Genomic DNA, 16,092 nt, shown 5'->3' with positions numbered 1-16,092 from the left:
TGGCAAAAGACCTAACACGACCCGACCCAAACCCCAAATAACTGAATAGCATTTTAAGGGTTAATTTGTGCTTGGGTCAGGTCTTTTGCCACATGGATTGAGAAAGAAAAAAAAAAGTGAACGTGAACTAAATTAAATATCATATCATATTTTATTAACTAAATATTTATTGAGTGGCTTTTGATAATATAGGAAAAATTGAATGACTTTTTTTGTTATAAAATAAAGAAACATGATCTCGAGAGATATTACCTTTCCTCTGGGAATATCTTCTTCCTCTTTTTCTTAATTTTGTTACCAATCTAACTACAATACATATTATTTGAACTCAGAATGTCAGCATAAAAATAAGTAAATTATAGACAGACAAAACACTGCGTAACTCCACGAATATAAAAATCTCAAAACTACAAAATCAAGATTATTCATATAATAAGGTATATAATAAAAGAAAGATTATACCTACTTATCCATTTCATATTTTGATTCCATCATTGTGGGATTTGCAGGTCTCTCTCGTAACTTGGAAACAGAAGAATAGTATTACTTATTCTTGAAATTTAGAACTGATTAATAACTAAGCACGCTAACACCCTGATTATTTCAATTGTATATTTTTATCCACTTCTCAATAGATGTAGTATGACTTCGTAGCTGATCCTAAAGCTGACTTAGGGTCCCGCAATTTCTTGTGCTCTTACAATTTAAATTTAAAAAAAAAAAAAAAAAAAATTCAAATTCTTGTGTTTTTTTTTCTAAATCTCTTATGTGTAAAAAATAAAAATCTCTTATAGAATGATCATAAAACCATAAAAAGTTTGTAAATAACAAAAAAATAATTTCTCCTTCTTGTTTTACAACATAGTTATTTAACTTTTATTAATAATAATCAGTGCCAGTTTCATTCTCAAACGTAGTCGAATATGGCAGGAATATACTTTGAATTTGCATGATATCTTCAAACAACTGCTCGCGAGCTATTCGCCCATGCGAAAGACTCAGCAAGCTAATTTTAATTAAAAGGTATGGCGATGTTTATTCACTCTGAATTAACAAACCAACATTACAAAGATTGTGATTTCAAATCTTAAAATATTTAACAAAATAAGATTCACCTTGTATACAAGCCAACTGCCCAACAAAAACATTAAAGCGCTTTAATAAAGATGAAATTATTAAGGTTCAAAGCCATTTAAAACTGAAACTATAAAGCAGGAATCAGAAAGCCTTCTATTAAGCAACATCGTGCCCAGTGAATCCAATAGAAAAGTTAGCAATCAACTAACATAGAGAAAAGAGAATTATTATATACACTACAATGACAACATCACAGCAGGATTAATTTAGCATCTTATAGTAGCTGGAACTTCAGCTTTGTTCCAGCAGCTTTGTTAACAGATGAACATGTCACCAGAATTAATGGATAACAGTGTAGTGATGATAAACTTTTCACCCCTGTAAACTATGGTGCTAACTCGGAACCATACTACCTGGAGTTGATCATAAAAGTGTTCTTCCATTCTGATCAACTTTTGAAATAGGAAGCAGTCACTAAGGCATCATAGTCTCATCGAAATCAATGTCACCGTCCAAACATTCATCAAAATACCCGAGGTCCCTGAGGTCCCTGTAGGCAACATCCTCAGCATGTTTGTCTTGCTTCTTCAACACCCTTTTCTTAGTACGTCCAGTGCTTTCAGTGAAGTACTCTTCATCTTTGGAGTTCCCGTTTTGTACATTGATGGAGTTTCTCCTCTTTTTACCTGAATCAGTACTGTCATTGCCGCTGCCACTAGTCTTAGCTGACTTCATGTGATCCCTGACGGTAGCCTCAATGGTTTCCAGTATCCTATCCCCATACTTGGTGATTTTTACCCTAAATTGCACCATCAGGCTCATTAAACATTGAGGAACTGAGTGAAAACATTGTCTAGCTTATTCTCTAACTTACTTGCCAATGCCATTGATGTCGAGTAACTCATTTGTAGTTCTAGGCACTTTCTGGCAAATCTGCTGCAGGGTAATATCTCTAGAAAATTAACAAAAAGGAGAATCATTTTATCAGCTCCTGACAATAGGAAAGAAGAAAAGTACAAACTGGAAAGTAACTTCAGTCGATGATAAAGCATACATTTCTAAGCTATACAAAGTGTCAAATTTGATTCCCTTTGCGTCCTTCAGACAGGAGAATATTTAAGTGAAGTATCATATAGATGAGAATGGCAAAGAAAAAGCTAAATTACTGAAAGCCCTCACAAAACCCAACCTGAATCCAAAAGTCTAAGAATTTATATCACACTAGAATGTTTAAGGAGAAACAATGTCCAGCATAACCTGTAAATAATTCATATTTTTCGTTTGGTTACTCCTCTTTTAATAAGTTGTACAAATAGGCAACCTAGGCCACTTGAATGCAAAGGCCTCAATACACATCAACTTTACGAATACAGAACATCTCTAGCAGATTTTATTCCGTGGCACAATATGCCAATTAAAAGCAATCCTTTTGAACAGGTTCTAAATTTCCCGTGCTTCTTTGGTCCACTTTTTATGTACTCCTATAGTTTAAGAGAACAAAATCTGAAGGCAGCAAAACAACAGGTCTAAATTGTATATCACACCTTCTAAAAGCCGGGAAATATTTAAAAGTGCAACTTAAATTCAATGTTTTTGCCCAAGTGACATACTAGCAACAAGAAGATGCTTAATGACCTATGAGAGAAAAAGGAGAAGAGAGGAAAATAAAAAGAGATTCAAGAAGGCACTTACCCAAATATATGGTAAGCCATGACACCGTCTCCAGCTTCCTTAACGATATTAATACGAAGTTTCCGTAGAGCTGTATATAGTTTCGCTGAAAGTTTCTAACATAAACAAAACGAATAAGGTGTGTGGCACAGAACTTATTGATAAGAAAAGCACACCTACAACAAGGTGCTTGGATAGTCATACGTAATCTGAACATACTGAATCAAATGGAGATTGAGGTACAGCAGAAGGGTCTCTCCTTGGAGGACTCTGCTTTCCTGATGTTAGTGAACCTTTTGCTGGAGTGGCTTCAGATTTACCCAGCTTAGATGCCTTCACAGATGAAGGGAACCTGTAATAACATCAAATAGTTCATACTCCTGTGTGTTGCATGTGAAAATTTGATCAGGAACAGATGAAGATATTTGGATTAGTTGCTTAGTATACAAGTAGTCATAGAAAGCACCCTTTAGAGACTGATTGTTCTACTTTATGAATGGATTATTTGATGAGTATAAAGTCAGCTATCTAATGATTTCTCTTTCAAACTTAGAAACCTTACACAAAAATATGATTATAGGTAGAAGTTTGCCGAACTTTAGCAACTGCCGAAAAGGAAAATCAGACACAGGACTACACGTGGCAGAAGATAGAAAAAGACAATTTTCGCATCATCTAGCTGTCATAACATACATGCATTAACTGGACTCGTGATAGTCAATCACCAAAAACTAAATTATATTACAGACTGGGCAGGTACCCCACTTGTAGACTGGGCAGGAAAAAAAAAAAGGATGGACATGCGTAAGTTTTTCTTGATTATAATAAATTATGATAAACCGGAATGGTTTCAATAACCAGAAGCCATCTTTATTTTGGCAATACATAGATATATTGTTTCCACTAAATCAAGAGAATTCCAATGAATGGGATGGGCATTGATATGTAAAAGACCCATTGATTGGTCTTATTCTACACTTCAGGAAACTGATGGTGAGGGTGCCAACACACGAAGTGGGACATGCTACATTTTAAGCCCTTAAAATTGTGTTGGGATGTACTACATTTTAAGCCCTTGAAATATATACCCTTCCCCTCTCATTGAATATGAGACCATCTACATAACAAGGAGTTTAAGTTATTAACTTGTGGTTGAAAATTTACTTCACTGGAAAGATCATATCCAAGTTTAAAAGCCGAATTGTTAAATGAATTAGAATGTTGAATGTTGTGGAAATCTGAAATAATAAGTTGAATCATATGTATTAGGGCGGAGCAACTACATGGAAAAAGAAGATTCCTATAGTAAGTCATGCATGAACCACATCCCTAATTGGAGTTATCAGAAAACACAACATAAAGATTGAAATACAGTGAAGATGTTATTGTTCCTGGCCACAGTTTAACCAAATTTGGAAATCTGGGAGAAAGCCAAAAAAAAAAAAAAAAAAAAAAATCAAGCTCAGAACACACATCTTTAATCATTCTGATAAGCCGTGTTTCTGATTACTCAATTACTAGATGCAAAAATCAACTTATTTCAGACAGACATGATTACAGACATTTTCAGATGACAGACCATGCTAGTATCTTCAGATCCAACTTCAAAATAGTATTAACTTTATCATAATAGTAAGAAATGTGAAAAGAATTTGGTCACATCCAGTAACAATGAAACAGATCACAAGCTAAATGGAAGCAATGAGAACGGAAGTGAACCTTAATCTCATAGCCTGACCACCAGCAAATAGATTGTAGACCTTTGATTCATTCACCTGGAAAAAAAAAAAAAAAAAAGATAACATTTTCAGTTTCTTAGGAACCCTCAAATGGTTGAGATTTAAAAAATGTATATCTGAGATAAAGAGTGTTGGCCAGTCAAGAACTCTCACGTTCAGAAGATGAAAGTTGCGGAAATGAGGATGTTGTGATGGCTGTGTGGGCATACTAGGAGAGATAGGATTAGAAATGAAGATATTCGGGACAAGGTGGAAGTGGCCTCGGTGGAGGACAAGATGCAGGAAGTGAGGCTGAGATGATTTGGGCATGTGAAGAGATGCACGGATGCACCAGTGCGGAGGTGTGAGAGGTTGGCTATGGACGGTTTCAGGATAGGTAGAGGTAGACCGAAGAAGTATTGGGTAGAGGTGATTAAACAAGACAAGGCCCAGTTTCAACTTACCGAGGATATGACCTTAGGTAGGAGGTTATGGAGGACACGGATTAAGGTAGAGGGTTAGTAGGTAGTTGAGCGGTGTCTCACTTATCCTTTCCCACTAGTAAGCCATAGTATTACCCTTATAGTTTCTTGTCCTTCGATTTCTGTTACTATATGTTGTTTCTTGTACTTTGATTATCGTATTAGTTTGTGGTAGTTACTGCTCCTTTTTTTCAGACTACTCTATCATGTTTTTTTTTTAGTATTTTGCCATCGCTTATTCACTTTTATTATTTTTTTGTGTCGTACTGCTTTGAATTGCTTGTCCTGTGCCGAGGGTCTACCGGAAAAAACCTCTCTACCTCCCAAGGTAGGGGTAAGGTCTGCGTACACTCTACCCTCCCCAGACCCCACTTGTGGGATTTCACTGAGTAGGTTGTTTATATCCAAGATAAAGAAAGACAATTTTTTTCATATATGATATCTGAGAGGCTATTTTGTTTCTATTCTATCTTCAGTAAATTACCTTTAGAACTGATGAAACGGATCCATAAATGTCACTCTTTTTAACATCCTCCACAAGAATATCTTCAGTAACAAGATGACGTAGCACGCGGGATGCTTCACCCTTGGCTAGATGCTTTCCAGCTCCATGTAGACGCAAGGACTCATGTCTTTGTTTCTTCACCTATATTTTGCATAATAGTAAAGCAGATCATATTAGCCAATGAGAAAAAAAAAAAAAAAAGATACAAACAAGAAGTTAACAACTAAGACATACATATTGACTCAAGGAGCCCCTGTAGACTTCCAAAACATGGGCTGACGAGAACTTTTGACCTGTCATCTTCACCAATTCAACCTGACATGGCAAGCAAGATATCAATGTTTACTAAAACCAGCAACAATCTAGTGTTTTGAGGAAGTGACTGTCTTCTGTCAAATACAGAATTGAACAAACTAATTTTTCCCTTACTAATTGCTTTGCAACTTCAGTGACATCTTTCTCAATACAGTTCTGAGTCTTGCAGCAATTATCACATGTTTTTCTGCAGTTGGTAGATTCAAATTTCTCTCCAAAGTGAATAAGCTGAAGGAGACGACGACAATCAACATCATTCTCACAGTAACTGACCTGAAAAAAGTGTTGAAAGACTTAAGCAAACTAACATTACAACAGTGAAGATCTCAGTGACTTAAGAACAATCACATGCCATTCTTAGAAGATTTTCCACGTTTGTCTCAAGGATCCTCCCTGAAGCTGCCACATTTGAACGACCATATCCAGATCCAAAGGGACTCTGCTCTACGGTGCCTTGACTGATCATATGCTTGACTCGTATCTATTGAAATTCAAAAAAGAAAAAAAATATGTTTAATAAGAAATAAAGAAATAGAGGAGATCAATACTCATATAATACTTTGCTAACAGAAACAAGAAACATAATGGGACAGAGGCTCACATAATCACTATAACTGTAGTACAAAACACAAGAGGAAGATAGACCATCTCTACCAGCACGACCGCACTCCTATTGCACAAAATAAGAGCAGAGTCAATTTTATACTCCATTGAACTGAATTTAACACACTAGTTGTTCGGAAAAGCAAAAGAAAGAACTAAAAATTAAAGTTTCAGCAACCACCTGATGGTACCCTTCAATAGATTTTGGCAAAGAATGATGAATGACAAAACGAACATCTGGCTTGTTGATACCTGAAGTCATCATGTTAATGCTGATTAGTTAACAGCAGATCAGCTTGAAAAGGCCACTTACTCAATCATACCCATTCCAAACGCAATAGTTGCACATATAATATTGATCTCATCTTTGCTCCACTGCTTCTGGACGTTAGCTCGCTCAGCACCATCCATGCTGCCATGATAAAATGCTGCTTTATGTCCATATTCCTGCAAATTGAATATTTCCATTAGACAATAATAAACTCCAAAGAAGAATTATTTGGACTGGACAAGAAAAGAAAAAGTGAAAAGGATCTTTATCGGTCTCATCTATTTAGCTAATAGACCAAAACAGTGGTGAATTTTATACGTAATTCAATCAAACAGCCACAAGCTCCTTGAACATACTGTTCCATAAGGAATAAAGGTTGCTGACTAAGTATTTGACACAGCACTTTCTGTTTATATAGAGATGAAATCCATACTTAAAAAGATAAATTACTTCAGACAGCCCTAGCTTATTGCTAGAAGTTTAAAGTACCTGAATATTAGAGCCACAGTGACAGATTTCTAATTTATGATCACCTTTTACAAAACCAATGCAAGAAAACACAAAAACCCTTCAATTGTAGACGCAAATCAAAGATTTACCATTACGAAAGAAGAAGCTTAAAGGAAGAAGAGATTTCATAAGGTGATATCTAAATACAAACAAGCAACCACTCAAACTAGTTCAAAATTATACCCACATCACACGAGAAATGAATACAAACACCATCTTGTTTACATCATGCATTATATTATGTTTTAAGAAAGTTTTCGCTAGGAAACCAGTAATAAAGCAAGCAAGAAAGAAATAGACTGGCTTAGTAAAGGTGATAAACCTGCAGCTTTTCTGCTACTCTCTCACAATCCATTCTAGAAAGACAGTAAATTATCCCGCATTGATCAAAATGATTTGTCCGTATGAAGTTGTCAATGTCTTCCAAACATTTCTTTGTCTTTGGGATAACGGTATATCTGCAACATTGACAAATTTTCACGATCATGTATTTTAAGGCCAAGAGTGGTAGAGTACCACTCTACTTTCAGAATTATTTTTTCACCTTAAATTTGGACGATTAAAGCTCTGTCGGAAAATAATGCAGTTGGCAAGACCAAGAGCCTGAACAACATCTTCCTTGACACTTAGTGTAGCAGTCGCCGTCAAGGCTAGAACAGGCACGGTTGGGAACTTTTGCTTCAGGATACCTAGACCCTGGATGACAACTGAAAAGTTTAGCATCCATCAAAAGTGCCCCAACAAATATGATCGCACGAAAATGTTTGCAAAGACATTACCTGATAATCAGGCCTGAAATCATGTCCCCATTGGCTTACGCAATGTGCTTCATCAATAACAATTCTAGCAAGTGATTCACGAGTATGTAGACTTTCCAAGTGTCTCAACAGAACATCACTTCTGCACTACCATACCAGTAATCTTAGTATTTCAAAATATAATTTGGTTTTAAGGATAATTTTTAATGTAGTAAGGAATGCCCTTTATGTTCCTTAGGACCATGCATAATAATTACTAGAAACAATATAAATTTTTTAATTATGACTCTAGAAGGTTGACCTTTTGTATAGTCAAGGCAAACTTAAAGCTCTATTCATTTTTACACCAAACAACTTATTCAGCTAGGTATTATATTATGTCATTGTCAAAAAGCCAAAATCCTAATAATTCCACTGCTGAGGCCCTACCAAATACAGGAAGAATGAATCAAGGGACTAACAGATCGATTTTGAGGAAGTCGCCGCTCTGCACATTGTTGCATTTAGTCTAGCATGAATATAATTCCCTTCATCCGGATGGTTCTCCCTCATCTAAAGTGCCAGAAAAACTCTAACTCTTGTGGGTAGTGCAACTAAATTTCTGAAGTACAACCTTCCTTGTTCAAAGCAACAAGGCCAAGTTTCAAGAAGTAGCACTATCCAAGTCATAGATTTTTTATTTTTTTTTTAATTGATAAGGTATCCAAGTCATAGTAATTACATAATTGAGCAATCACAAAACATTCATAGTAGCGTATCCATCATACCTTCAGAAAGGTTTCAAGGCAAATGTCACATGATGTGTCTCCAATGAGGAACTAACTTTTCCTACTAGCACCTCACTACTTTCATAGTCTCACCAGAATAACAGATCAGTAAAGCTAATGCAGCCTGCTATACGATCCAGAATCAATATTCTAATGGAAATCGGATATTGTTTATAATTGCTAAGGAAGCTTGACCTTTTACTAACGGATTTCTTGAAGCACATTTAAATGATATTAGAAAAGTATAAGCCAGAGGACTTTGGTACTTGAGAGAAGAATAGAAGTAGGCTTCTGAAAACCCTAAGGATATCAGTTCAACATCCAGCCTGGATCACCAAAAGTGGGGAAAGGTTAAGATAATTCTTATCCAGCCTGGATCACCACATAGATTGATTCAAGTATCTATTGTATTTGTACACATTTTTAGTTTTGAATTTATATACACATAACCATTTTTGTGGAAAAGAACAGAGGACATGAATGATCTTCGTTACACTGCAAATTGGGAAATGTTTCTGAACCTGTTCTGGACAAAAACATATGATGTTGTCAAGAGCTTCTTGGTGTTGGGCAGGCAGAAAGGTAGATAAAGAAATCAGGAAGCTGTCTATCACTATTCGTACCTACATTTTTCGGGTAACATGGCTGGAGAAGATCAGAGATACTTTGAGGGAAAGGAAGAACCTGCAAATAAGCTTAACTATAGATGCTTGTATCTTTCTTTTTTCTGATAAGATGCTTGTATCTTATCTTTTCCACATAGTTTGTTAAACGTACGTGACATGAATAGCTTGTTAGAATTCCTCAGTACCCTACATTTATAATGAAACTTATTTTGCACTCATACATATTTTGCACCTACTTGGTGCTGATTTAATTCAATGAAATTCCTTGTCTATTTTTTTCAGAAAAAAAGTTGCATATTTTCGTCTTCATTTCGTATTAGCAGGATTATGGCAAGGTTATTAAAAGATCTACTGACGTCATAAAGTGGAAGAAAGATGGATAAGGAAAATAACAGTTCAAGGTTTTGTAGGTGCTTTGGCTGGAAAAGAACCAAAGGCGTTTGAGGGCATAAGACAGTTGGTTCATAGACTGAAGAATAAAAGTTCATACTTGGACTTTTTGGTGTGGTATGCCACATATGTATGATGTAGAAACACCGAGATTTTCGTAGCACCATGCATTTATATGATATGCCAAATGTGTACAAGCTTTGACCTTTTGCTTGTAATATTCTGCACCATCTTGGTGTTCTTCAATGAAAAATACTTCTATCCATTAAATAGAAAAACGGTACAATAGTTAGCAGATACAAGGTAAGACACCTTTAGCAAAGAATTTCAGGATATGTCTCAACTCCTAAATATCAGACTCTTCACTCAGAGAAGTTAACATAAGTTTCAAAGTTACGAAATGAAATTACGAGCACGCACTTGGCAACTTTCTCTGGGGTAACATATAAAAATTTGTATTTGCAACCATCTGAATTGAGCTCCCTGAATATCTCCTGTTGCTCAGTCCACTCCATATTGGAACTAAGATAAGCAGCAGGTATGTTAACCTGTAATGTAAACATACCATGAAATCACAGCATTAAGGTAGATATCTTAGAAGCAGATGAAGTTATTATGGTCTCAACCATCAGTACCTGTAGCAAATGCATTATCTGATCTTGGATGAGCGAAACAAGAGGTGAAATAACCAAAGTAATCCCAGGATAGATGAGAGCAGGAAGCTGCAGGAAGTCGGTCATGAATGTGAGTCCCACCACCAAAAGTTCAAGTATCAAGCCCAGTATACAATAAGTGGAATTTCCAGATGACGACACAAATTATATGTCTATGGCATAGGTAGTATAATAAAAAATGTACAACAGTAAACTGGAGCTCACAAAAATATGTTTATCTTGTGAAGTAGTTATATTGGAATAGCAGCAATAACGAAGTCCACATTTTCGGTACAAATTACCATGGCAAGAGAAAGAAGAATGTAGATATCAATAGTGGAGCCACAAGGAAAATAAAAGTCTCTAACACTAGATAGCTCAATTCCATAATGATGGTGCATTTTTTCTACTTGATGCATTTAATAGCCGTAAAAGTTGGTGTACAAAGATCCACTCGAACACCTTTTTAGATAAATAAGCCAAGCCCAAGTATAGCCAAGCCGAGCTTGGCAAGAATAATTTTCACAAACATTTCTTTATTTCTTTGCATATAAGCCTTTCAACATATACAAGGGCGTATCTCCGTGACGAAGGGAATTTTCCCTACTTCAACTCCCAGCAGCATGACTCCTGTCACCCTTCTTTATCTCCTGATAGGCAAGCCTACCCCTGTTGTAGATGGCTTCCATTAGATATTCTCTAGCCTCATCATGGTTGTCTACTTCTCCCTAGCAGTCACCAGGGTTTCAGGCAAACCACCACAGATGGAAACATCTTGCATCTCTCATCATCGCCAGGCTTCAATAATTCTCCTAGCCCTCCCTCTTTCTTTTTGTAAGGCTAAATCCATTAAAGAAACTGATTGAATACTTTTCTCCTTCGTGAATATAGGAGTTCTCTTTAGCTATGAACTACATATGTATGTTTAAGAATCTGTAAAATATTTGTCGTCAAAAAAAAGAATCTGTAAATTTTCTGATAATTCTTTTCATTTCTTTTCTTGGGAAATAGGTATCGATTTCATTAGGAATGGTTTTACTAAACAGAGGTAGGTCAAAAACTTGGAAGAATCATTGAATCCAATCAGTGGGGAAAAAAAATCCGGACGATTTTGATCACTGAAATTTAAACAAGTAAGCTCTAGAACAGGCTGACATGAACATTCACAACAGGGGTGACTTGTTAACCGCTCTACATGCATTCATACCAGCACTCATACAGCTGGTGGAATTACAATTTATGTAGGAAAAATGAAATGAGCACCTAGTCTGGAAGAAGAATTACTATTGTCATTTGCCGTTACAATGGAAGAAATTTAACATTTAGTGCTATGACATGTGACAACCTTCATGGCCATTATCAACAACTGATTAAGTGGTAAATTGATCAACAAGGAATTTCGGTACAATCTGATGGCTTCTAAGCAAAATGAACCCAGAAGAGAGCACAGCTAAGAAGGTTTGATGGTTCTTCTGTTGTTTAATCACCTTCTGTAACAGGTACAACCACGTCACCCTCCAAAACTTAAAATTTTACCAGCTAATAGCATCTTAAACAGAATACATTTGCTTCACATTATAATCACCACTGAGGAAGGCCTCAAAAGCCAGAAAATCAAATGTCTCACCTGATATGTCAGACTCTTGCCTCCTCCTGTTGGCATTAAAACAAATACGTCATGTCCGCTCATTGTTGCATTTATCACCTCTCTTTGATTAGGACGAAAAGAGTGATTTCCGAATACTTTTTTGTTATCGACCTGACAATGGAAAACATGTCTAAATTCAACAATTCAACTCCAGAAACATCTCATTCTTGCAGACACGTTTAAAAACACACCTCAAGCTTCTTTGTCCAAGGGAAATCTCGGCTACTCCACTTCTTGTCATTTGAACCATCAATATAGTTAACTTCAAGATACTTTGGGATGTATGGTTCTCTCTCTACTGGGGCTGTCGAAAGTCCATATCCACCAGTCATATCAAATGAAAGTGATGATGAATTCCAGTTGTCAAAGTGACTGGACTCATTATATCCACTAAACTGTGTGTCGAGTCTCACAGGATTAATCCTGGAAGGGAATGCAGAAGGTGTTTCATACTGAAAGGCAGAAGTCAGTGTGGAAGCAGAACACTGTGACATCTTTCTTTCCTCATTGGATGATACAGTTTGAAGAAATCTTTCAAGGTGCTGAATTTGCAATTTCAGCTGTGACCTGAGAGTATGCAAATGCAACCAGTTATAAGCTTCAATATTGTCTAAAACCTTTTTCAAGGAACAACAAATGTGCAGCACAGACAAGGCAGAGTGTGAGAAATATCAATATGGAAATAGAAAAGAATAATATAGGAGAGCATACCGTTCTTGGCGAAGCATTTCAACCTGTTCTGAACTCAGGTCTGAAACATTGTCAAGGAGATCATTTGAAATGTTAATTAGCTTATCTTTCATCTCTTGTAAATGATCCGAGGCTCCAGGACAAAGTCCTAGCTGTATTAATTCCAAAAATCAAGCGTCAGAGTTAAGAAAACATCAGTGACTTAACTAACATGATTGAGGCACGAAACATTATTACCTTCAACCCATGGTTGCAGTTTAAGGACAATTCAGGTGGCAAATTTGTCTCCTCAGGTCCAGCCAAATTTTTAGAATTTGTATCTGGAGTAATTGACGGAAACCTTGAGACAGAAGGCTGCGGTGTGCAGTTGGTCTGATAGCGTTCTACTATTTGGTCGACATCTATATTCTGAAAAAGGAATGTAGCATAACTTCCTAACTGTCTAAAACCTCCCAGATAGAGACAAGTCATCAGGGTAAGATAGTCAAAGTGACAAACATAGACAGTTCATTAACATGTATATTTCATCATTTACTGCAGAACCAACTAAACAAGAGGCAGTAGCAATTAGTGCAAAATATTGATTTTTGTCTCCTTTCGTTTTTTTTTTTTTTTTTTTTTTCATTTTTGTTTCTGGCATTACGTTAAAAGAAGCAAGGTAAAGATCCCTTGTTTTGGTCTCTTTTACTCAAAATATCAGCATATTCATATAGGATCAAGTCTGTGAGTCCTAGTTCCAAGAGTCAACAACCAATAATATGATATGAGATATCGTATGAAAAGTCAGAGGTCTTTTCCGTTATACGCTTAAGCCACACCAAAAATTACCAGAAGGATGTCATCTTCTTCAACTCCATCAGCACCAGCGCTATACGACTCCCTTGTCTTGCTTACACCAATTGCATGACTGCTGGATATTTCCCCTACGCCTCGAGCATGAGAATTATTAGCCACTGAAGTATCTACTCCATTCTGCCTGTTCACAACATTACCTGTTTCTGCTACACCACTTGAATGTGATGGAAAACAATTTCCTGCATACGTTGTCGAGTCACTGTTTTCACTATTTTCACCAACACCTTGATGCACTGGCCTGCGCCTTGCAGAAGCACAATTGCCATCAGATGAGCGCAGGGCCTGTGTGTGATGAGAGTGTTGTGAAAAAGTATTGGTATCTTTGGTTAGTTGTAGAGTTTTCCCCGGTCTTGTGTAACTCTTGGGAGACAACTTAAGGCTCGTTAGAAGCTTCCAAGCCTGCCAAAAATTGGGAATCCAATATGAAAAGTGATGCTTTTAGCTAGCCAAACAAGGATGCAGGACTCAAGCACAAATAAATATCTCCTTCAGCATTTTATGCAAGGATCCGTTGAAAATGTGCTCGTGAAGCTAGTGCCTAAATAAATCCATTCTACAATTTGTAAAACTAATGGAAAGCGGAAATAATAATATGGTCTCAATTAATAATAGATGTATTAAGCGCTATCATGAATGGAACGGTTGGAGGATAGCAATATCTTGCAGACCCAAATGCACCTTTTCAGCTTCCAATTTCGTTACACTTCTGATTTGACAAGCCATTGACCTGTAAAAATGACAATAAGCAATAGAATAAGAATACAAGCATCTTTTAACTGATATAAAAACCGTACAGCACATAGATACAATTAGTTTTCGGATAGTGCCAATTTCTTTATGAGCAATATACCAAGAAATAAAAAGAGAAAATTCCCCAGGTATTTGCTAAGTGATAACCTGATGATGGATCTGAGTAGGTTCAATAGGATGAGTCAATGCTTTACATTTTTGTGTCAGTGACTCCGCGTGATTACTTATCTTGAGATGAAAAAATTTATATGTGCTAGCATTAAGTACATCCAACACAGTAGACCTTACTGGTCCTAAATATAGCAATGCTGGAGTATACAACAAAGTTGGAAACACAGAAAGCAATACGACTATAGTTGCATGGTTTAAAGTTCAACCACCCAATGGTTGATGTCTTGTACGCATCAATCATGTACAAAGGTTGTGTTCTTTGAAACGTTTAAGTAGAAAAAATGTGCAATCTAATGAGAAAACAAATACACACCTGGCATTCATTTCTTCTCTAACACAAGGTCTTTGTGTCGGAAGAGAGAAAAGGAAGTTCGAACTCAAGAACTTATCTTGGCATGAAAAATTATCAAGTGCAGTAACATGCTGCGTCAAGTTGCCTTTTGGAAGCTTATCTTTAGACATGGAACCTCCAGTAGAATTGACTGCCCTGCATTGTACATCCAATTTTAAGGCATGAAAAGGACACTCAAGCAAACATCAAGAAACAAAAAAGAACAGGAAATTGCGCACATAAACTACAAGATACTAGCCTCATCTGTTGTGCATTTGGGTATGAATTAACACAATCTACTTCCCTTACAGAGTAGCTCGCTGAAAATCGAAACCATACATAAAAACCTGTAAATGTCCAGAATAGGAGCCTGAAGAATTAATCTATAACCAACTGATTAAGCAAAAACAATGATTATATATACGCCGTCCGTCTCAAATTATGTGTCGTGTTTCTCCCTTACATGCCTCTTAAGAAAATATTGATTAAGAGGGTTTTGACTATTTTACCCTTATTTATATCTTAAGATATAATCTCTCTTCATTTAATATTTCCTCTGTCTATATGTCATCTACCCATAATTGAGGTGTTTACAGTCTTCACGAACAATTACTGCTAAGGGCAAAATGTGAAAAGAATAATGAATTTTGTCTTGAACTTCTAAAATGACAAATAATTTGAGACCGCTATTTTTAGAAAGCATGACAGATAATTTGAGACGGAGCAAGTATTAAAAAATGTATATATAGCGCAGACAGACACACACAAACATATACTTATATAACCAAAAGATATAAGCCTCCCAAAATTATAAACAAAACGATAGGGAAAATTATATGCACGTTGGAAATGTTAATGGATGATAATCGACAAAGGGTGAAAGTTAACAGAAATTGAGCAATTACTGAAACGGAGATCTCGAATTGAAAATAAGAGGATTATGAAAATGTGAAGGATGGAACTGACCTTAAATGTGACAAGTCACCGCTGTAAGTGTGACGATATGGAGAGAGAAATGAAGGGAGATTAGAGAGGGGGGTTGAAAGCTTCAAATTTCGAGACGCGGGATTTGGCGGGATAGTTTCACTAACGAGTTAGGGCTGGGGGTTGTATTCAAGTTTGGCCCAAACAAATACACTTGCATACAACTTTCATACAATTTGTATACAATTTCTTTCTTTTGTTAACGTACAAGTTATATACAGTTATTTTGTTGTATATAATTTGGTCAAAAATACGACTTACGTACAACTTGAATAGAGTTATGTTGTCGTGTGTATTTCGTATATTGTGTGTATGTC

At 36.2% G+C, this 16,092-nt stretch overlaps 1 protein-coding gene across 6 annotated transcripts; it reads right to left on the bottom strand.

The window, feature by feature from the left end:
* Nucleotides 1-1,205: 1,205 nt before the first annotated feature.
* LOC132064573 (ATP-dependent DNA helicase Q-like 4A) lies at nucleotides 1,206-15,888 on the bottom strand. 6 transcript variants are annotated; one of them, XM_059457597.1, is made up of 26 exons: nucleotides 15,758-15,847; nucleotides 15,031-15,138; nucleotides 14,774-14,947; nucleotides 14,218-14,266; nucleotides 13,513-13,938; nucleotides 12,922-13,092; nucleotides 12,706-12,836; nucleotides 12,186-12,561; nucleotides 11,974-12,105; nucleotides 10,329-10,415; nucleotides 10,114-10,241; nucleotides 7,932-8,052; nucleotides 7,697-7,848; nucleotides 7,475-7,610; nucleotides 6,695-6,818; nucleotides 6,553-6,623; nucleotides 6,370-6,438; nucleotides 6,121-6,249; nucleotides 5,883-6,041; nucleotides 5,688-5,768; nucleotides 5,433-5,594; nucleotides 4,468-4,523; nucleotides 2,968-3,100; nucleotides 2,770-2,864; nucleotides 1,952-2,029; nucleotides 1,206-1,876 (listed from the first exon to the last, which is right to left on the bottom strand). In XM_059457597.1, coding segments are annotated over exons 2-26 (3,567 nt in total). In that variant the 5' UTR covers nucleotides 15,033-15,138; nucleotides 15,758-15,847; the 3' UTR covers nucleotides 1,206-1,551. The 6 variants fall into 6 exon arrangements, with proteins under 6 accessions (XP_059313580.1, XP_059313579.1, XP_059313581.1 ...); XM_059457596.1 differs by having other exon boundaries at nucleotides 15,051-15,138; XM_059457598.1 differs by lacking the exon at nucleotides 15,031-15,138 and having other exon boundaries at nucleotides 15,758-15,888.
* Between the last annotated feature and the right edge of the window lie 204 nt (nucleotides 15,889-16,092).

Source organism: Lycium ferocissimum, chromosome 7, assembly GCF_029784015.1.
Source record: "Lycium ferocissimum isolate CSIRO_LF1 chromosome 7, AGI_CSIRO_Lferr_CH_V1, whole genome shotgun sequence".
NCBI lineage: Eukaryota > Viridiplantae > Streptophyta > Magnoliopsida > Solanales > Solanaceae > Lycium > Lycium ferocissimum.
This window is presented reverse-complemented; position numbering and strand designations above follow the sequence as displayed.

Bases quoted from the DNA above. Each gene is read 5' to 3' on its own strand.
- LOC132064573 (XM_059457596.1), bottom strand. The intron at 10,242-10,328 runs GTACTGATGGTT...TTTACATTACAG, and splicing joins AGATAATGCATTTGCTACAG to GTTAACATACCTGCTGCTTA. The intron at 4,524-5,432 runs GTAATTTACTGA...TTTTTTTTCCAG, and splicing joins CCGTTTCATCAGTTCTAAAG to GTGAATGAATCAAAGGTCTA.